Genomic DNA, 20155 nt, shown 5'->3' on the forward strand with positions numbered 1-20155 from the left:
GAGATTCGGGACTTGGTGAATAAAGCTACCGGGCCCTCTGGGCCTTCCACCGCCGGCCGTGTGGATTCGCGCGGTTTGCACTTGGTTTCTAACCATCAGTAGTTCTAACTTTTTACTACCTTCTTCTTTATCTTGTTAATTATCACTAGGAATCAACAAAACATTCACGATGCCTGTAAGTATGAAAACAAGACGATGATGACAAGTGTACGCACACGGTGACTGCTTTTTGCATCAAATTACACTACTTCATATTCATCTATTCATTTTCTCTTTTTACTAACATCCAATCTCTCTCTCTCTCTAGTCTAACAAGTCTTTCAAAACCAAACAAAAGCTGGCCAGGCATCAGAAGCAGAATAGACCTTTGCCTCAATGGATCAGACTTAGAACCAACAACAAGATCAGATACAATGCCAAGAGAACACATTGGAGAAGAACCAAGTTGCATTTATGAGTTTTGACGATTTGTTTAGTTGACTCATACTTTAGCACTTCAGATCTATGATAGATGGTCTTTTGCTAGTGTTTATACAGCAATATAATACATGTTCTACAGTGAAATTTCATTTAACTAGGTAATTAATTAACCCTTAAAATTAACCAGTAAGCTTTTTTTTTTCTAAGCAAAAATTTTTCACTCTTAATATTTCGTATATAAAGGAGCGAATGTCAGCAAACTAAACCAAAAAGACTCAACGTTATCTTTTCTGTATATGAGATACGTCTCATTGAACGGTGTGAGTCGGTTGACTTAGTTGATTCAGCTGGTTCACACACTAAAGTCAGCATTAACAACATGATGAACAACTTTTTCCATTATCAAACTAGATAGTATCTGATTATTGTCAATCAGGTCTGTCAAAACTTCGATTGATTCATGATTGAACATCATTAGGGTCTTCTTCTGAAAATTGCTTTTGCTGACAATAAAGTAAGATAATATAAGTAGATTAAACTAAATTAAAATGAAATAAGCTGAAGCTAGAACTAAACCTAAACCTGTTCCTCGAAGACTGTCTCGATTGGCTTCTCCATTAATGCAGCATGTGACACAACTGCCACGGCAGAAGAACCAATTAGCCACATCATGGTACTAATTGGAGATGCGAGAAATCCTAAAGGTAGTGCGATAATAAGCAACCCTGTGTAGAGCTGAGAAGTGGTCAGACTACCGATAGGAAGCTTAAGGTCCTCTCCATGCAATTTAGAAATACCATAGACACCTAAACCGGAGAATAAAAGAACAAACAAAAGTAACCCGTTGGTTATCAAGGCGTAAACAGAGAGTAACAGAACAACTGAAATATAATTAGCCTGAAAATAGGACACGTTGTACGAGACTCTTTGCTGAACCTCGTTAAAATCTGCCGGTTTTGACAATCTTCTGACATCAAAGAACTCCTGAGCAGGTCTTACTGTGGAGAACTTGTTCTGTAATGTGGAGTAAGACTGCTTGATGTTCTCCATACTGAAGGCATTAGACATAGAAGAAAACTGGGAAAGCGCGATACTGTTAGTACTGGTGCTGCGGACCTCGGACATCGAGAGCGTAATAAAAACTTACATTCATGCTTTGAATAGGAGCCACTAAACTGGACATTTTCGTCGGATTAAGTAGGCGATAAAATACTGTTTGGAGTTTCTATTAAAAGAAGAAAAAAGGACACTGAATGTATATAAGGCGTATGAAAGAGCGAGGCTTGGGCGCGCGCTTGTTATTTCCCAAAGAGGAAACGTTGTATAATTAGAAGGGACCAGTATCTCATATGCTTGACCTAGTCTTTATTGTTCTGCTTTATAGCCACCTCATTAACTTCTCCCCTACATTTATGCCAAACACCATCCATTAGAAACCCAGATTCGCTCCCCAAACCAGCAACACCGTCAATAGGTACTGGGCTGTCCTGCTGATCATAATCATGATATCCGGACTCGGGCTCGCTGCACTGCACTCGTAATTTGACCTGGCCTTCAGTAGACTTAACTTGCTGAATTGACTTACTGGGATCATATTGGTAGAGACGACAGTAACGATGCCCTACTTCGCCGACTGCAGGGTCCAAGACTATCATGCCCTGTTTTTCACCCCAGCCAAGCCCCCCTACAACGAGTTGATACATGTCATTGTTAGGCGAGCGTTTCAGTGACGAAAATGGCCTTGCCTTTTCTGGCTGTGTCTGATTTATCAACTGGAGATACAATTCCTTTTTGGTCTTTTGGATCTTTCTATTGTTGATGAGATAATCAGCAGCAGGTCGATCGTTGATGGTCTCTATCATGTTTGAAGTATATGATGAGATTTGGTACAGCGAAGCTGTAGGGTTGTTGGTGTCTTCAAAGGCCAACTCCTTAAGTTTATTAAGATTGGTAATGGAATAATCTTCATCTGCATGTTCATCCATGGGTAATTGTATGGATATCTCGGCCAAATTGATCCAATTGCCTGGATGATTATTCGGCTGGATGAAAAAACAGGTAGATTGTTCGCCGTTACTAAACAAGGTGTTTGCTAGATTAACTTGGATGGAATGGCTACCAAATCCAATCAACAGCTGGGTGCTTTTGGAGGTATCTTTCCAGTTCTTATCCAGTTGAACGGGCGCAGCGTCGCTGAAAGAGCTCTTGAGTCCTCTATTATTATCAATATCCTCGGGTAACGGGAGATAAGAAGAGATCTGGATAGGATTGCGAAACCAGAGCTGGGAAACAGCATTTCTATGGCCTAGAATAGTGTCTATACAAGCAACCACAGCAGTTGTAGAGGTAGATTTAACAATAACGGAAGCATGCTCAATAGAGTTGGAGAGTTGAGAAGGTGTTGTAAGCAAAAGAACAGACAAATGATGAGGACAAACGGAGAGACGAGACGGATTGAGAGTTGTTGAAAACGAAAGAAAGCGTCTCAAAAGCATCTTCAACCATGAAGAAAGTAAAGAGTCAAAACAAGATCACGTCTCATCTACAGGTAATTTTTTTACTACTACAAAAGCTCTTATTCCACTTGTATTAACTAAATCTGCAACACTGTACTAAGCAACAAAAAATTACATACGAATACGAAGGTCTCATTGCCAGTAAACAAGTAACAGCATTGGCAGCAACCAGCGACCAACAAATCGCTTATTTAATCTTCTTCTTTGGTCTCAACTGATTGGAGTGACCGCACTTTCTCTTTCTGCAATTGTGAGCTCTTGCTGGCAATCTGGCATAACACTTTCTGCAAATGGACTTGTCACAGTTGTATTTAGAGGCCAAAGCTTTAAGAGAAGGCTCAATAATACCTCCTCTCAATCTCAAAACTAAGTGCAAAGTAGACTCCTTCTGAATGTTGTAGTCAGACAAAGTTCTACCATCTTCCAATTGTTTACCGGCAAAGATCAATCTCTGCTGGTCTGGAGGAATACCTTCCTTGTCCTGGATCTTTTGCTTGACATTGTCAATAGTGTCAGAAGATTCCACTTCCAAGGTAATGGTCTTACCTGTCAACGTCTTAACGAAAATTTGCATCCTGTTATAGTCGTCTATGCTAATACGTTTATCTATGAAAACAAAAACGTCAACCCTTTGGTAAAAGAATGTACAAATGATAACTGGTGAAAACTTTTTAGTCCTCCCTCCAGGGCCTGTGAGAATCTCGCGAGGCTGCCAGCGGGGGGAGCGTTTGCCCGGGCTCTGTGAAGGCTCTGGCTGCCAGGACTCTGCTCTGCGTTCGCGAATCTCTTTTCGACGCCAGGTGCGAGGTGTGAACTTCATACTTTTTTGAATTCTGCAGCAACTGGAGATTTTCTACTCCTACTGATAATCATATCTACAACTCTCTAAAATCAATAATAGCTTCTAGAAACCCGTTGTCCATAACCGTCTGATGACAGCCATATGCTTTTTTTGGTTAATTTATCATCAGAAATACCCCTTATATCAATGACCTTCGGAGCATAACCGTCATGTACATACACACAAATTGATATGCCATGATGATGTCTCTCAAGCGTCCCAAATGCATGGTCGGTCGACGGCGACCGCCCAGCCTATTTTGCTAACCATGGATCACTGGTTTAATATATGCACAAGGCCTATATAAGTAGACTGTCCTCCTAACTTTCATCGAAACCTCTTCTCTTCTCTTCATTCATTAGCCGCTTTGTTGTCATTCTGCTTACCAGGATTTCACTTTGGCCATCACTTCCTTAACACCTCATCTCGCCTTCTACGGCCTCTGGACCTCGTGACTACTTCTGATCCTATCGCATCGCGCCTTACATTGCACGGACATCACTCTTCTAGTATCTTCCCTTATCTCGTTCATCGGTTAATTTTTTTTTCTCTTACATGTTTAGATATCTTCCTTTTTCCCTAAGAACAATGTCAACTTATCCAAATATATCTTCTCACTTACAGAAGATCTTGGCTCCTCATTTTCCTAAGAACGGATCTCCTGAGATTGACCCGTCCACTAATTCCAACTATGGTCATTTTAAGGTCAATCATTCCACTCTGGATCTTGTTGTTGACTTCCACAAGAAACGGTTGATTGGATCTGTCACTCATGAGATCGAAACTCTTAAACCGGCTAAAGAAATCATCCTTGACTCATCTTTCTTGGACGTTAAGAAAGTCACTGTCAACGATAAGGATACTTCTTTTCAAGTTAAGCAGAGAAAAGAACCTCTTGGCTCTCCTTTTGTCATCTATTATAAGTCCAACGCTAATGACTCATTTACTTTGAAGATCTACTATGAGACAACAGAGAAATGTACTGCTCTCCAATGGCTTGAACCCGAACAGACCGACGGTGGTAAGCTTCCTTATCTCTTCTCTCAGTGTGAACCTACTCATGCCAGGTCCTTCTTCCCTTGTTTCGATACTCCATCCGTTAAATCCTCTTTCACCTATAATATTACGTCTCCTTTGAACGTGCTAGTCTCTGGTTTACTAGTCAGTAAGGAACCTTCTGCAACCGATGCATCACTGTTCGTCTATAGTTACAAACAACCAGTTCCTATTCCATCATATTTGGCTTCCATTGCCTCTGGTAATATTGTTGGTGCCCCTATTGGTCCTAGATCCACCGTTTACTCTGAACCCTCCTTTATTGATAAATGCCAGTATGAATTTGAAGCTGATACTGAGAAGTTCATCAAGGCAGCCGAAGATTTGGTTTTTGAATACGAATGGAAGCAGTACAACGTTCTTATTTTACCCCAATCAATGCCATTTGGTGGTATGGAGCATCCTAATTGCACGTTTGCCACTCCTACTTTAGTATCTGGTGACCGTGAAAACGTTGACGTCATTGCCCACGAGTTATCTCATAGTTGGTCAGGTAATTTGATTACCAACTGCTCTTTCGAGCACTTTTGGTTGAACGAAGGCTGGACAGTTTACCTAGAGCGTCGTATTGTGGGTAAAATTCACGGCGACAAATTCAGAGACTTCAGTTCCATCATTGGTTGGACAGATTTGGTTAACTCTATTGAGGCCATGGGCGACACTGCAGAAAGATTCTCTAGATTGGTTCAGGACTTGAAAGATGGTATAGATGCAGACGATTCGTTCAGTACCGTTCCATATGAAAAGGGTTCTAATATGCTTTATACAATTGAAAAGACTGTTGGCGGTAAGGAAAACTTTGATCCATTCATCAAATATTACTTCTCTAAGTACAAGTATCAGTCTTTGGACACGTATGAATTTTTGAACACTTTATACGGATTCTTCAAGGACAAAAAAGATCTCTTGGATACCATAGATTGGAAGATATGGCTTTTTGAGCCTGGCTTACCTCCAAAGCCTAAATTTGACACCCAGATGGTTGATGAGTGCTACAATTTGGCGAGTAAATGGATATCTGTTGCTTCAAAGTATCCTGAAGAGCTTAAATCTGTATTTAAAGCTGCTGACATTGAATCGTTCAGTGCCAACCAGAACTTGGTGTTTTTGGATACGCTAGTCGGATCTGATGGTGAGAATGGGTTTAAGTGGAATTCAACAAATGGTAAAGAGGCTATCGAAATCATGGGACGGGTTTATGCAAAATATGCGAAGTCCGAAAATGCCGAGGTTCTTTTCAGGTGGTTCAGATTACAGCTTACAGGAAGAATCAAGCCTTCGTACCAGAAATTGGCCGACTGGCTTGGAACTGTTGGTAGAATGAAGTTTGTGAGACCTTCTTATGTCTTACTTAACAAAGTTGACCGAGAGTTGGCATTAAAGACGTTCCAGAGATGGGAAAAAGGATACCATCCTATTTGTAAAGCCCTTGTTAAAAAAGACTTGGGTTTGGCCGAAATAATATAGTTTAATTACACAGTTTCCATAATACATAGAGGCTAGCTAATTCATGTCAACATCGCCATCAAAATCACCCAAGATGGCCAAGCTTTCCTTATCATCCATAAGATGCCAAAGGTTCAACGCTTGGTATCTATAGATACACTCTTTGAACAAGTCTTCTGTGAATCCCTTACCGATACACGCATCCCGAAGCACTTCAATCGAGACCAATTTCTCATCTTCTCTGTTGTTCTTCAACTCATCCTGAATCTTCTCTCTGACAAGGGAAAACACTTTAGACGCATCAGATTCTTTGGCATCTTCAGAGTTGTCACTGTTATCACTTAAACTTTGACGGGCAACATTGACCAATCTCAAGGACTCGTCAACATCTGAGACATCCACTTCATTACTGAAACGCACTCTGGCCAAGGCCTGAGACATACGAAGTATGCCTAACAAGGTTCTTGGAGTGGCATGACCAAAGAAGAACTTGGAATTTTCGTACTTCTTACTCTCCTTCCGCATCTTGATATACTGCTGCACCACATAATCACGAACTTCTGCGGTAATGACAGGTCTAAACCGTCTGGCCATGGAGATAAACTGTCTCATTGTGGTAGCATCAAGCGGCTGTAAGTCCGTTTCCGGTTGATGGTTGTACATATGCACATAAGCCACATGTTCTGCCAACCGTTCATCTTGCTCTCTGTCGGGCTTATCTAGAATGACAAACATAATATCAAATCGAGACATCAAAGCGGCAGGAAGATTAATGTTTTGGAAAGGAGACAACTTGGCATTATAACGGCCATATAATGGATTGGCAGCGGCCAAAATAGAAGCCCTGGCATTCAAGGTTGTGGTGATACCAGCTTTAGAGATAGAAATCGTATTCTGCTCCATCACTTCATGAATGGCAGTTCTATCACCCTCGTCCATCTTATCGAACTCATCAATACAACAGACACCGTTATCTGCCAAGACCAATGCACCTCCCTCAAGAACCATTTCGTCGGTAACAGGATCCTTCATAACGGCAGCAGTAAGACCGACTCCGGACGAACCTTTACCGGTGGTGTAAACACCTCTTGGAGCCATTTTAACGATGGCTTTAAGCAATTGGGACTTGGCAACACCGGGGTCTCCCATCAATAGAATATTGATGTCTCCTCTGATTCGCAAACCATCACCCATCTGTTTCGTAACACCTCCAACCAATAGCAACAACAAGGCCTTTTTAATATCCAAGTAACCAAAGATCTCTGGTGCAATGGAAGACGCCAATCTTTCGTAAACGCGTCCCTCAGACTGGATTTCAGCGACTTTCTCTTCAGCCTCTGACGTTAAACCAAGAGTCTCATACTTCCTCTTATGCTGCTTAACGCTTTGTGCCTCAAGATAAGTCTCGGTAAGTAATCCAGCCTTCCAGGCTTTGTAGGCAGTGTAAGGAAGGGGTAAAAATATTCCCGCCACGTCTACAATGTCACCGGGATCCATGGAACGAACCAAATCTCCTGTCACATGAATATTGAGCATTCTAGGGATCTGACCAACAGGAACTTGGCTAGCAAGCTCTTGAATCTTAACATCCTGGAAAGGCATAAACTTTGACGCACGGGTAGAGGGGAAAAGTCGGCCTCGATGCTGATTGCTCATACACTGAGGAGATGTACATTCAGTCAGCGGAGTAAATGTATTTGAGGTGACTTCTTGGAATACTTCATAACCACAGGTGTCGCACGTATAAGCATTAACTTGAATGGCAGGTTTGACGTCAGAAACACGTGTCACTATACCACGAACGGTAATAAGGGTACCTAAATGACTTCCCCGGACTTCACGAACAGCAAGAGCTTTGGCCGGACCCTTAAGAGTGGCTCCCGTTAGAGGACAAAAGTATAAATTATACCTACGAGTGAGCTGAGGAGGGAATAGATCCATAGAGTCGTCATTGACAGCGGAGGCAGCAGCGTTTTCAGCACGCTGCTGCTCGGCACTGTTTCCCACCAATCCACTACTGACCAATTCCCGTTGACGTTCTTCAATCAATCGAGCGTTTCGTAACTTCCTTTGGTGAATAATCACATCCAAGACGTCGTCCTTATGAGAGATATTTACTGTAGGCTGGGGCATAATCTCGTCAATCACCTGCGAAAACAACTCAACAAAATGTTCCGTATTCTTAACAATGATATCCGTCAAACGAGAACCGTAGGAACCAGCAGAATGTGAGGATGGACCTGCTCCTCCGGGTTTTTGCGTCTCCTCGTACATCTTAATGTCATCGAGTTCGATTGATAAGGCACTAAGCTGTCTATTGGCAACCTTCTGAAGAAGATACATATATTTAGGACCTTTACCAATACCTTCAATGTCTTCCTCGTCAATTCTCAATTCGTTAACACTGTGATCGTAAATGCCATCATTATTGTCCTCTTTGGCCTCCTCTAAAGAGGCAGAGGACTTATAATGCAGCAAAAAATCCTTCACTTGTTCTTTAAGATCCGCATAGTTAATGTTCATCTGAACTGCGGGTAAAATGGCACCCGTGACTGGTGCAGCTGCTAGTGTGGCCATTGTTGATTGATGTTTGGAGAAGATATAACCAATCGCCTTGAATACTCTCAACTTGAGGCCCTTTCTGCTCATACACGTTTTAAAATTTTTTCGAGACTTTAAGATTATTTATTTCCTCTTTGGGGAAATTAGTTGCATCAGACGCGTAAAAGTCTAAAGAAGAAACTAATTTTGTGGCTAAGTAAAATTGTGATCAAGTACGCCGTGGGTAAACTTACGGTAGAAGTATTTAGAAAAAAGAACTTGTGTGGTACTGGACAATGCCACAGCATTCTAAAAATATAGCTGCGGGATCCGAATGATTCAGAGGTGTCAGATTTGCAGTGGTTTATGGTACAGCGATGTTCATTCCAGTATTTCTTTTTAAACTCCCCAAATCGAAAACATTCTTTTTCCAACTACCAACCAGAAGATAAACATGGAACAGAAGATAGGGTCCAACGGTAACTAGTAATTCAGCCTCTGGTTTATCCTGCCTTTCATCATCTGATTTGTAAGTATCATCACCCTTATCACTCTCGTAGATTCCCAAGAGTCGCGCCGCCCATTTCCAGGTGTTTCCGCATATAAATTTCCTTTTTGGGACGAATACATGTCACAACTAACATATGACTTCATTAAATCCTTTTTCCAACCTTAGTTTAAGCAGATATAGTGGATATCAAGTAAAGCTATCAAGTTTCTTTCCTTTTATTTGTGTTTCCTCCAGTTTTCACAAAGATTTAACTTCGGTTATCATTTATTCTTATTTCTTATATCTCTCTACTGTCTCTGCTAAAAGTCAGCCCACGTACGAGTAGGATAGATTATCAAGTCAGAGAAACGGCAAAATATCTCTAGTGACGAACTTACCAAAAACCCTATCATATAAAATGACACACCTCGAGTTCCGGATCCGTCACTTGTAATACAATTCCAGATTCAATGCCAACTCTGATATCATTGTCAAGGAGCAGAAATTTAAGATAAATGAAACTGTCAATGAAGAGAGCACTGCATACGAGAACGTAAAAGAAGAAAACATTTCAGCACCACACCTAATGTTCTGATTCTGGTCCCAAGTAATAGACCGGTTATTCTGAACTGTTTTATTACTGTCCGTGGTTGAGTAACAGCCTGTGCACTCGGTGGAGGCTTGTCCTATGTCACCAACAAAAGGGGTTTCTGGTATCCCAACGATTCTGGTTGTTGTCGAATTCTATCTTTCCTATTCATCTTTCAGGATACGCTGAGGTTCTCGGTCACGAATATACATGTCTCTTGTTGAAAAGTGATCAGGAAGTTGACGAGTACCAATCTCATTCCAGTCCAGGGGTACTTACTGCGAAGACCACCATCATCAATATTAATTATTTCGTAATGTATGCTAACCTTCTTGGTACTGAATACTACAGCCTTCCATTACTTGGGTATCACTTTCTGCAAAACATTACACCGACAGAGACTTCAATTTTATTTGCGGCTCTTTCTGGCCTATTCTTCTACTGCTTTCGTCTAACTCTATCTTGAATAGCTTGGAACGAATTTGAAGAAAACCCATAGAATCTTAACAGGTGGTCTAAGCAGTCACTTAAGTTCAAGATCAGAAACCTACAAGCCACATACAAGAGAAATACTAATTAACCGAACTATTAGAGTAATTAAATCTTCCTAGTTGTAGCAGCTTTTAATTAGCCATGTTCTATTACTGTTTTTTTAACCACGATCACATACTGGTACACTCGGAACAATCATACTTACCATACGGGATAAATATATCCGTGCAGAGTATAAGCACGTGAAAATCCGTATCAAAGAGTAGTTGAACACAGCTGTCTAATAGCTCTACATAGCCAGCCGTTCGCTTCCCAACAAATACTTTTCAGGGAGCACATGCGACTTGTAGTGTCTCGTGGGATACTTACTCCGCCTAGAAATGCGCATAGATCTGATTACTCCTTTTTCATTTTTCCAGTCATGCACGTTACCACCCGCCGCACTCGATGTAAAATCTCTTCTGGCTAGAGAGTAGGGGAGATCAAACCGTTCACTGCAACAGCTCTGCAAGAACGGACCCCGGCTTTCTGCCGAGTTTTTCACCCTCGGCAGATTCTCCACACCTCGACTCTGCTGGGCTTTTCATTGGACATCGCGCTCGGCACAAGGACCGCGCAACTCCCGCGACCTCAAACAAATAAAAAGAATAAACTTTGCTCTTTATTTTTGTTGTTCAGTACGTTGATTGTTTTCTTTTCGTTATCCTCTCGTTTATCTCTTTCTTCTCTATTCACTATTCATGCTATTAGATACGGATCTCGAGTCACCTATGAAGGCTCTAAGAGTTAATGAGGTAACCAGTGGAGATTATGGCTCAGACTCAGACTCCATGGCAGCCAGGTTAGGTGCTTCTATTGATCCCTTACCTGATGAAGATAGTACGTCTACTATGATGGCTTTAGAGGATGAGAGACCATCACTTATGGTGATATTCCTTACTTTTTTGGCTTCTATTTCTGGCTTCATGTTCGGTTATGATACCGGTTATATCTCTTCTGCCTTGGTGTCGATTGGTGACAGTTTTGGTGCCGAGTTGACCTATAGTGAGGAGCAGCTTATCACTGCTGCTACGTCTCTTGGTGCCTTTATTACGGCTGTTATTTCGGGTATTATTGTGGATTACTTCGGCCGGAAGCCAGTCTTGATGGTGTCCAATATACTCTTTGTTGTTGGTAGTATCATTCAATGTGCTGCCCATGGCGTGTGGCCCATGATCGTTGGTAGATTCATAATGGGTTTCGGTGTTGGTACCGGTTCACTTATTGCTCCCCTATACATAGCGGAGTTGGCTCCAAGTAGTTTTAGAGGACGTCTGGTGGTTCTTAATTGCCTCGGTATCACTGGTGGTCAATTGATAGCCTATGGAATTGGTGCAGGCTTGGATTCTGTCCACAACGGTTGGAGAATCGTTGTTGGGCTTTCCATTATTCCTCCAGCAGTTCAGTTCGTTTCCTTCCTATTTTTGCCTGATACCCCTAGGTTTTTGATTATGAAGAATGATATCGACAAGGCAGAAAAAGTTATTACCAGAATTTATAACGGTGCCACACCCGAGTTGGTTCATGAGAAGATCAGAGAAATTCAAGAGGCCAACGCTGGAATTCGTGGTGATTCTGTGCTGCAAAGATACTGGAATTCGGTTTTGGAGATTCACAGAGTTCCTTCTAATTTCAGAGCCTTGTTCCTTGCATGCTCGTTGCAGGCCATTCAACAGTTCACCGGATTCAATTCTCTTATGTATTTCTCGGCCACCATCTTCAAGGCCATAGGGTTTAATAACTCAACTGCCGTGTCACTTATCGTGGCTGGAACTAATTTCTTTGTCACTATTCTGGCATTCTTTGTGATCGACAAAGTTGGAAGAAGACGGATGCTTATGCTTTCGTTACCATTTATGATGCTTTTCTTGGCTCTCTGTGCCATTGCTTTCCATTTTGTGGACATCAAGTTTGAGAATCACGCTGCCAAGCTTAATGGAAGTGTCTCCTCATGGGGAATTGTGATTATAGTGTTCATGATCTGCTTTGTGGCCTCTTATGCCATCGGTATAGGTAATGTTCCATGGCAGCAGTCTGAGCTATTTCCACAGTCTGTGAGAGGCTTAGGAGCCTCTTATGCTACCGCTACGAACTGGGTAGGATCGTTAGTTATTTCATCCACTTTCTTTACGATGTTGGAGAATATTACGCCAACTGGTACGTTTGCTCTATTTGCATCACTTACTGCAGTTTCTATAGTGCTTATCTACTTCTGCTATCCAGAATTATCGAACTTGAGCTTGGAAGAGGTACAGATGGTGCTTACGGGTGGATTCAATATCAAGACTTCGGAGAAACTTGCCAAGAAGAGAAAGCGCCAGCATGAGTTGCATAGAGAAAGGATGTCGAAGAAGGCTGAAGAACTAATTGAAGACGAGCATTTCGATTCCATATAGTTAATTAATATGATGTTGTGTGGATAATGAAAGATCTCGGTTTATGTATAGTTTCATTTAGGCCCCTATTTCGAAATATTTAAAGTTTATGTGAGCATGAAAGTTTGATAGTATGTTGTATCACCAAAGACAGAGCTCATAAAGCTGGGCTTACTTGGCTAGAGGTGGGTTGATCCGACAAATATCCAGATAAAACGCGTACAACAGATAGTGAATTGAGTGAATGAGTCCGAGTACTCGCGTTTTTTTTCTTAGTTAACGCGTGTCGTCCTTTGTTCGTTCACTCTTTCTTTGTGTTCCTATTTATCATGTCATTCATCCCCCGTCTAAGACGCCCATTGAGCAATGATACATCATCAAAATTAAAAGATAAGGTTCGGTTTACTGGGACTCTCAGTGACGAAGAGAAAAGAAGAAGAAAAGCTGATGCGTATGATTACCTCAGATCAAGATCAATGAATGAGTCTGATTCTGAAGATACAATCACCAACCGACTTCGGTCGTCTAATTCACCAAGACATCAGCTCAGATCTATTCTTAAACCGTCTTCGACTCGACGAACTTATGAATTGATGGGCGAGTCACCGATTAGACACATATCGCATCCTGATAGACTAGGCAGTGAGCGAGTTTTAGAAAGCGTTAGAAGAGAAGCCAGCAAAAGATCTCCGTTGACAAGAAGGATAGACTCAAACTACCGAATCAAGAAAGTGGAGCATCATGGATTGTTAAATTCATTGTCGAATGTTGGATCCAAACTACTTAGTTCGGTATTGTTTAATGAAAAGGGTGAAGACGAGAAGCTCCACAATACAAGTACACGACTAACAAGATGGAACAGAGAAGAATTGGGGAAAATGAAAGAAAATGAAGATCTTGAGAGAAGCATTAGAGAAAAGAAAATAGCCCTCGACAGATTGAATAGAGATTTAGAATCTAGGAGTTTAGAGAGACTAGGGCCAAACAGTTTGGAGCAAAAGGTCGAAGGCATAGAGAAAAAAAAACAGGATCTTAGGCAAGATGATGGTGATGAAAGGGTTATGGGAGAATTGGCAAGCATTCGAGAAGACTTATTGAATATGCGTAAAAGAGAAGAGAGTAGTAGGCTTAAATTTGAAAGTAAGATGGAAGAGTTAGAGATGGAGGCGGAAATTAATGAGAAACACTATAAAAGGATGGTTAAAGAACTAGAAGAGAAAAGAAGGGAGGTTGATAAGCAAAAGGATGAGTTGATAAAAGAATTAAGGAAAATGAAGAAGAGAAGAAGAGAAAAATATGAAGGAGAATCTGAAGAGAGTGACAGTGATGATGATAGAGAGACTAAGAGGAGACGAGTTCGAGTTGGCACGGATCTTCGAGAGAAGCTGGAAAGGATGACAAGAAAGATGAAGAGTATGGAGAGAGAGGTGAGCAGGAATGAACAGATGGCAAAGAGGACGGAGGAGATGGTCAAGACAAACGAGTCTTGATATGTGGTATATAATAATGATTAGTGGTATTCTGATCCTGTTCGCGCCCGGTGGAACAGCCTTGTGGCCCAGTAGCGACGGCCCAGTAGCGACGGCCCACCCGTTCTTGTAGTCGCGTTCCCCCGTGGTAGCGATCCCCCGTGCCACCAGTAAACAGGGCCGCCTAATCAGCTGAGCCTCTCGAATTTTTCCTGGTTCAATTTTGTTTCTCTTCTGTTGTTCACTTTCTCTTTCACCTTCACTCTTTGTTCTCTCTCCATGAAGTTATCTGGGTTCTATCTGCTCACGTTACTAGGATTTTCACTAGTGGATGTCGTCCATGCTATTGCGGCTGATGACGCCATTGCTAAAGCTGTCGCGGACAATGCTGCAACTACTGCTACGGCAGTCACCACAGCAATTACTGCAGCCGCCAATGCTGCAACTACTGCTACTGCAGTCACCACACCAACTACTGCCGCTGTAAATGCTGCTACGACTGCTACGACTGCTGTGGCCACTGCTGCTACGACTCCTACCACAACAGCCGTTAATGCTGCTACGACTCCTACCACAACAGCCGTTAATGCTGCTACGACTCCTACCACAGCAGCCGTTAATGCTGCTACCACAGCTACTACAGGAATAACTACCAGTACTACGGCTGGTGTGGCCGGTACAGCCCTCACCACCACTTCCAAGACTGCAGCCACCACAACACTCGATACATCGCTTACCACTACACCAACTACTACTTTAACTACTACACCGCTAACTACGATAGATACGAGTACCACGGCAACTGGAACATCCGCTGTTGCACCTACTACGCTGTGGGTTACCGTGACGGTAAGCGGAGGTATAACTACCGTAATTCCATCCATGTACACCCAGAAATTCCAGAGCATGTACGAAACAATGGCGGTGCCGTCCACAGGCCTGATTGGCTTGGGAACTATCAGTGGTACCGTTGGCTCCATTAAGGAATACAGAACCGTTACCATTTCAACTTCCTGAGTCAAAAAAAAGACGTTTATTTACTCAAATGTACATTATACTATATCCATAACCGAGAAAAAAAACCTCTGTAGTTTAAACCTCTCAGCATTTTTCACTCTTTTTCCTTCAGTAACTCTTCCTTTGCTGTTTGTTTTGGCGTCATGAATTCACCTAATGAAGACGGTTCTTCGACGGAACCGCGCGGATTCGACGTTGTCGACTCGGAACCTGTTGTTGATATGAGATCCTTGGAATATGTCGCCAAGTATGATCATCTTGTATGTCCCATTTGCAAACAGCCTTTTGTTAATCCCTACACAACTATATGTGGACATACATTTTGCAGGGCATGCATTATGGAGGCCATTAGGTCACCTATGGGGAGTAAATGCCCCTTAGATAGGACATTGCTATACTATGAAGAGGCAAACGAAACTGGGGTATCTGAACCGGATAGTAGTAGTACCAGTGGTATTGATGGTAGTGATGATACTCATATGCATTCAAAAAAAAATCAGATCTTCTCGTCTCCTATCATTATTTCTAATATCACCGATGATCTTAAAATAAGATGTTGCAACAAGGAACGAGGCTGTGATTGGATAGGGCCACGCTGGCAAATCAAATTACATCTTTTAAAGCAATGCCAATACACCAGATTTGTATGTGAATTGGTCGGAATGGATGGCAAGCCATGTAAAAAACTTAGTGAGAGAAGATACTTGGAAAAAAGTGATAAAAAGGAGGCTTTTTGTCCACATATCGAGTATCCTTGTGAAAAATGTGAAGAGATGGTGAGTTTGGTTAACCAAGAATGGCATTTGAGCCAAGAATGTACCAAGAATATGGTCAAATGTCACGGCTGCAACTTAGAATTCCCTCAAAAAGACTTTGTAAAGCACGAAAAGTACTGCCAGAAGATCTATGTCAAGTGTCCGGGAAAGAAATTTGGCTGTAGTTGGCGTGGCAGCAAAGAGATACTTCAACGAATCCATCTACAGGAGTGTGTGTTCGTAAAACTATCTGAATACTTGACTTCTCAGGAAACAAAAATGGACGATTTGACCGGGGAGAACAACTTGTTGAAATCGGAATTGTCTGTTCTTTTGGATTCTGTGATTCAAGGACGGGTTACAAACTTAGGCTTTCCCTTGGAGTTGGAAGAGGTCTCCTGCAATTTACACGGTAGCGAAAACGAGATCCTCGGGGGCATGGAAGAGGATTATGCACAGCTAATCACTGATTTTGAGCGGCTGAGACTAAATGCTCAGAAAGCGAAAAGAGCTCTGGGAGAACTCGAGGCGAGTAAGCAGATGATCAGTAAATTAGCAACTGATAACTTACAGATGAAGGAAGAGCTGAACAGTCAGCGACTAGTAATAAACTCTATACGGCAACAATTACAATTTATGGTCCTCGATAGGAGAAGAAACGGTACTGAGGACGAGCCGAAGTTGTGAATAGTTTACATAAATTAATGACAAAAATTAATGACAAGCATCTATTTTTTTCTGCAAGTACGTTTCATTTCCTTTCCCTCTTCTCTATATCTTACATTCTGACAGCTCGTGACATGTCGCTACTCATTGATAAGCATGTTGATTACATCAAAAACTTGTTTCGAAACCCTGTGTACTTGGAGCACTGGATGGCCGAACACCTCAAGATGAATGCGCTCTATTGGGGAATAGGTGCATTGTTCTTGATGCATCATGAGGATGAGTTCAAGAAGGAGGATGTTGTTTCCTTTATAATGAATTGCTACGATGCTAACTGTGGTGGTTTTGGTTCTGCACCTCGCCATGATGCCCATTTATTGTCCACATTATCTGCCTTACAAGTACTCAAACTATACGACTCATTAGATGCTCTAGATAAAGACAAGAGAGAGAAGACGATTCAATTCATAGTGAGTCTTCAATTGGATGACGGATCATTCGAAGGAGATCGTTTTGGCGAGGTAGACACTCGTTTTGTGTACACAGCGATTCAATCATTGGCCATTTTGGAGACTCTAGAGCCTAAAGTTGTTGAGCCAGCAGTAGACTTCATTCTTCAATGCCAGAATTTTGACGGCTCATTCGGTATCATGCCAGGAGCGGAGTCTCACGCTGCACAGGCATTTACATGTATAGCTACTTTGGCCATTTGTAACGCTTTGGATCGTCTTCCTAATAAGGAAACACTAGAATGGTGGCTTAGTGACCGGCAGGTGGCAAATGGAGGCTTGAATGGCCGACCAGAGAAGTTACCCGACGTCTGCTACAGTTGGTGGGTGTTATCATGTCTTGGAATATTGCAAAAGCTGAACTACGTAGACGGTGAAAAGCTCGTACAGTTTATAATGAATAGTCAAAGTGACACGGGTGGAATTAGTGACAGACCAGGCAACGAGTGCGACGTTTATCATACATACTTCGGACTAGCTGGATTAAGTCTATTGGGGAAATATGGATTGGCAAGTATCGATCCTATATATGCATTGCCGACAGCGATAACTAAGACGATCAAGAAATATCCGTACAAATGATCAAGATAGTTGTCTTAATCTGGCCTTTCTGGTGGATGGAGTATATTCCATATAGCTGATCTTTCCATCTTTATAGAACTTTCCTGGATTCAAAACGTGGCAATTTTCGTAAATCAAATCGAAATGAGGCGTTGATGGATCTACGAGTATTAGTAAATCTGGAAGCGGGATAAGACTCAAAAGAGGCCAGTAATTGCTCAAGACAGGCCTCGTCTGCACGCTGAACGGTGACAAATCCCCTTGATCTAAAAGTGTCTTCACTACTTTCCTTGACTCTATCTGCTCTGGCGTCAGTTTAGGCTTAGTCATTTTGTCTATTTCAAGGATTATCTCCTCATCGTCATCGTCATTGTCAGTTTCGGTTTGCGTCTCTTTCTCTAGTTTCTCGGTCGCATTATTCTGCTTATTATTCACCTCCTGTTCCTCCATCTGCTTCGAAACATAAGTAATATCATTTCTTCTAAACCTCTCCCCTATATCATCTCTCACTATCGTAACATCGTGAGATAGATAGTTCATTTTACAAGGATTCGATGCCCAATCGATATTTTTGACCCCCCTCCTGAGCCTGGTTCCGAACACGCTTGGAATCCGGAACTTTGGCCAAATAGCATTGGCATTCTTGGTCACCATCGAACTCCAGGGATCTTTATCTCCCGGCAATAGAACGAATTTGGTCGTCGAGCAGATCTTGGGGAACTTTTCAAGAATTGAGGCTAGCGAATCAAAATACGACTTGTACAATCCAGATGAGGTAATATGCGAATAGGAAGAAAACTCTGTCACATCTAGTGGCTTTTCCACAAATGATCCAGGCATCACGATGGCCAAAGGCTCAGAGCCAGATTCCTCAATCTCCTCTGTCAATGCTTTGAACAATCTCTTCAAGGCTTCTAAAATTTCCAAATCGTTTAGAAAGATATCACCTCCAAGAAATAAAATTTTGTGGTCGGGAAACTTTCTTTCAAGTAGAGGGAGTCTTCTTTTGATAGCTCCATCTATACGGCCACCGTTCTGAGCGTAGATACCACTAAAATCAAGGTTCCCCAAGGCATTCAAAGATATATCACGGTCTTCCGGAGGTGGCGGTGCGATAGAACTCACGTAAAACTTACCACTGTTTGAGTAGATACCGTCGCAAATCAAGTAATTACCCGGAATAATATAACAATTTGTAGGAAATATGCATTGTGACAATTCTAACACAATCGCATCAGTATCGTCCTGTAATTGCCATAATCCCATGGCATTGATGGTCAGTAGACCAAATAATGCAAAATTTTGGCCATGTCGTCCCAACAAGTTCTTAATGGGGGTGATCTGCTGAGTTTCGAGTCCTGGATGAATTGACCCCGTGATAGAATTCATCGAACTAAATGTCGAAGGCTGAAAATGCTCGTTTCTAAGGAGCTTTTCCTTTAACAGGTGAAACTTGTTGATATGGAAGTTAACAGTATCTTCTGCCGTTGGGAGAATTATACGTTTTGCATCTCCATCATGCCGGCTTAGTTCAAACTGCTTCCTTCTAGCATCATACTTAAACTTCGTATAACGCGAAGGGTCAATTACCTTGAAGAAATCTTTCCAATCTATAGCCTCATCTTCATCGATATCCATCTGTGAACCGTTAAGTATTTGAGTATTCAAGGTCTCTTGGGTCTCCTGGGTCTCTTGGGTCCCTCCGGTCTCTTGGGTTGCCTGAGTCGCCTGAGTTGCCTGACTTCCGCCAATCTCCTCGATTCCTTGAGCAGCCTTTAAATCATCATATACCTCGAATCCACGCGCCTTTGAGGTTTCTTCAGTCATCTTAGTCTTAGTCCTGCTTACATTCGCGCTCTTGTTCTTCTTCCTATTCTTCACAGTAATCTCTTTGATGAGCTCGTCCACACCATCACCATTGATAAATAAGCCTCGATTCTGATCCTTCCACATCCGTCCCACTTGTTCCAAAAAGCTTACAGTTGTGGGGCCTCGCCATTCGTTACCAAAATTGCGTCCAATGTAGTCACTTAGTCTTTCCAACGCGGTGGACTTAATGTTTAGGCCATACTTTTTTGTGAGCACACGGTAAGCTATGGGCCGCAAATTCGATGGTTTGAGAGCAATAGGAAGCACCAAAGGTCTATCTACTTCCATTCTGGGATTCAAGTGTTCCTTAATTTGCTGTATTAACTAACGAAGCCAAGACGCGTCAGGTTCAGTTATCCCATCAAGTTTCTATCGAGTACTGGAAAACTTCTTTTCTTTTCTTTTCATTTCGCGCTTATGGCGGTGCACTTGGTACAGAGCAAATGTCATCGAAAAGGGAGTATGCTAGGCTCTCCATTTATTATCTTAGTGAAATACAAGGTT

At 42.0% G+C, this 20155-nt stretch overlaps 11 protein-coding genes across 11 annotated transcripts; 7 read left to right on the top strand and 4 right to left on the bottom strand.

Moving 5' to 3' along the window:
- Positions 1-169: 169 nt before the first annotated feature.
- Positions 170-457, top strand: RPL39 (60S ribosomal protein L39; the record flags this gene model as incomplete). Its single annotated transcript, XM_038922973.1, has 2 exons — positions 170-175; positions 308-457. The coding sequence occupies 2 exons, from the start codon at positions 170-172 to the stop codon at positions 455-457; spliced, it is 156 nt and encodes a 51-aa protein (XP_038778901.1).
- A 539-nt stretch (positions 458-996) lies between these two features.
- Positions 997-1573, bottom strand: FOA43_002690 (uncharacterized protein; the record flags this gene model as incomplete). The annotated part of the gene is made up of 2 exons (XM_038922974.1): positions 997-1497; positions 1568-1573. The coding sequence occupies 2 exons, from the start codon at positions 1571-1573 to the stop codon at positions 997-999; spliced, it is 507 nt and encodes a 168-aa protein (XP_038778902.1).
- Positions 1574-1778: 205 nt separating this feature from the next.
- On the bottom strand, positions 1779-2915 carry FOA43_002691 (uncharacterized protein; the record flags this gene model as incomplete). Its single annotated transcript, XM_038922975.1, has 1 exon — positions 1779-2915. One exon carries the CDS (start codon positions 2913-2915, stop codon positions 1779-1781), a length of 1137 nt encoding a protein of 378 aa, XP_038778903.1.
- Positions 2916-4365: 1450 nt separating this feature from the next.
- On the top strand, positions 4366-6300 carry FOA43_002692 (uncharacterized protein; the record flags this gene model as incomplete). The annotated part of the gene is made up of 1 exon (XM_038922976.1): positions 4366-6300. One exon carries the CDS (start codon positions 4366-4368, stop codon positions 6298-6300), a length of 1935 nt encoding a protein of 644 aa, XP_038778904.1.
- Positions 6301-6336: 36 nt separating this feature from the next.
- FOA43_002693 (DNA replication licensing factor MCM7) lies at positions 6337-8856 on the bottom strand (the record flags this gene model as incomplete). Its single annotated transcript, XM_038922977.1, has 1 exon — positions 6337-8856. One exon carries the CDS (start codon positions 8854-8856, stop codon positions 6337-6339), a length of 2520 nt encoding a protein of 839 aa, XP_038778905.1.
- Positions 8857-11131: 2275 nt separating this feature from the next.
- Positions 11132-12826, top strand: FOA43_002694 (uncharacterized protein; the record flags this gene model as incomplete). Its single annotated transcript, XM_038922978.1, has 1 exon — positions 11132-12826. The coding sequence occupies one exon, from the start codon at positions 11132-11134 to the stop codon at positions 12824-12826; it is 1695 nt and encodes a 564-aa protein (XP_038778906.1).
- Positions 12827-13134: 308 nt separating this feature from the next.
- Positions 13135-14295, top strand: FOA43_002695 (uncharacterized protein; the record flags this gene model as incomplete). Its single annotated transcript, XM_038922979.1, has 1 exon — positions 13135-14295. One exon carries the CDS (start codon positions 13135-13137, stop codon positions 14293-14295), a length of 1161 nt encoding a protein of 386 aa, XP_038778907.1.
- A 258-nt stretch (positions 14296-14553) lies between these two features.
- On the top strand, positions 14554-15291 carry FOA43_002696 (uncharacterized protein; the record flags this gene model as incomplete). The annotated part of the gene is made up of 1 exon (XM_038922980.1): positions 14554-15291. The coding sequence occupies one exon, from the start codon at positions 14554-14556 to the stop codon at positions 15289-15291; it is 738 nt and encodes a 245-aa protein (XP_038778908.1).
- Positions 15292-15434: 143 nt separating this feature from the next.
- Positions 15435-16733, top strand: FOA43_002697 (uncharacterized protein; the record flags this gene model as incomplete). The annotated part of the gene is made up of 3 exons (XM_038922981.1): positions 15435-15551; positions 15644-15657; positions 15932-16733. 3 exons carry the CDS (start codon positions 15435-15437, stop codon positions 16731-16733), a joined length of 933 nt encoding a protein of 310 aa, XP_038778909.1.
- Positions 16734-16846: 113 nt separating this feature from the next.
- On the top strand, positions 16847-17803 carry FOA43_002698 (uncharacterized protein; the record flags this gene model as incomplete). The annotated part of the gene is made up of 1 exon (XM_038922982.1): positions 16847-17803. One exon carries the CDS (start codon positions 16847-16849, stop codon positions 17801-17803), a length of 957 nt encoding a protein of 318 aa, XP_038778910.1.
- Positions 17804-19939, bottom strand: FOA43_002699 (uncharacterized protein; the record flags this gene model as incomplete). Its single annotated transcript, XM_038922983.1, has 1 exon — positions 17804-19939. One exon carries the CDS (start codon positions 19937-19939, stop codon positions 17804-17806), a length of 2136 nt encoding a protein of 711 aa, XP_038778911.1.
- Positions 19940-20155: the final 216 nt, after the last annotated feature.

Source organism: Brettanomyces nanus, chromosome 3 (assembly GCF_011074865.1).
Source record: "Brettanomyces nanus chromosome 3, complete sequence".
Taxonomy (NCBI): Eukaryota; Fungi; Ascomycota; class Pichiomycetes; order Pichiales; family Pichiaceae; genus Brettanomyces; species Brettanomyces nanus.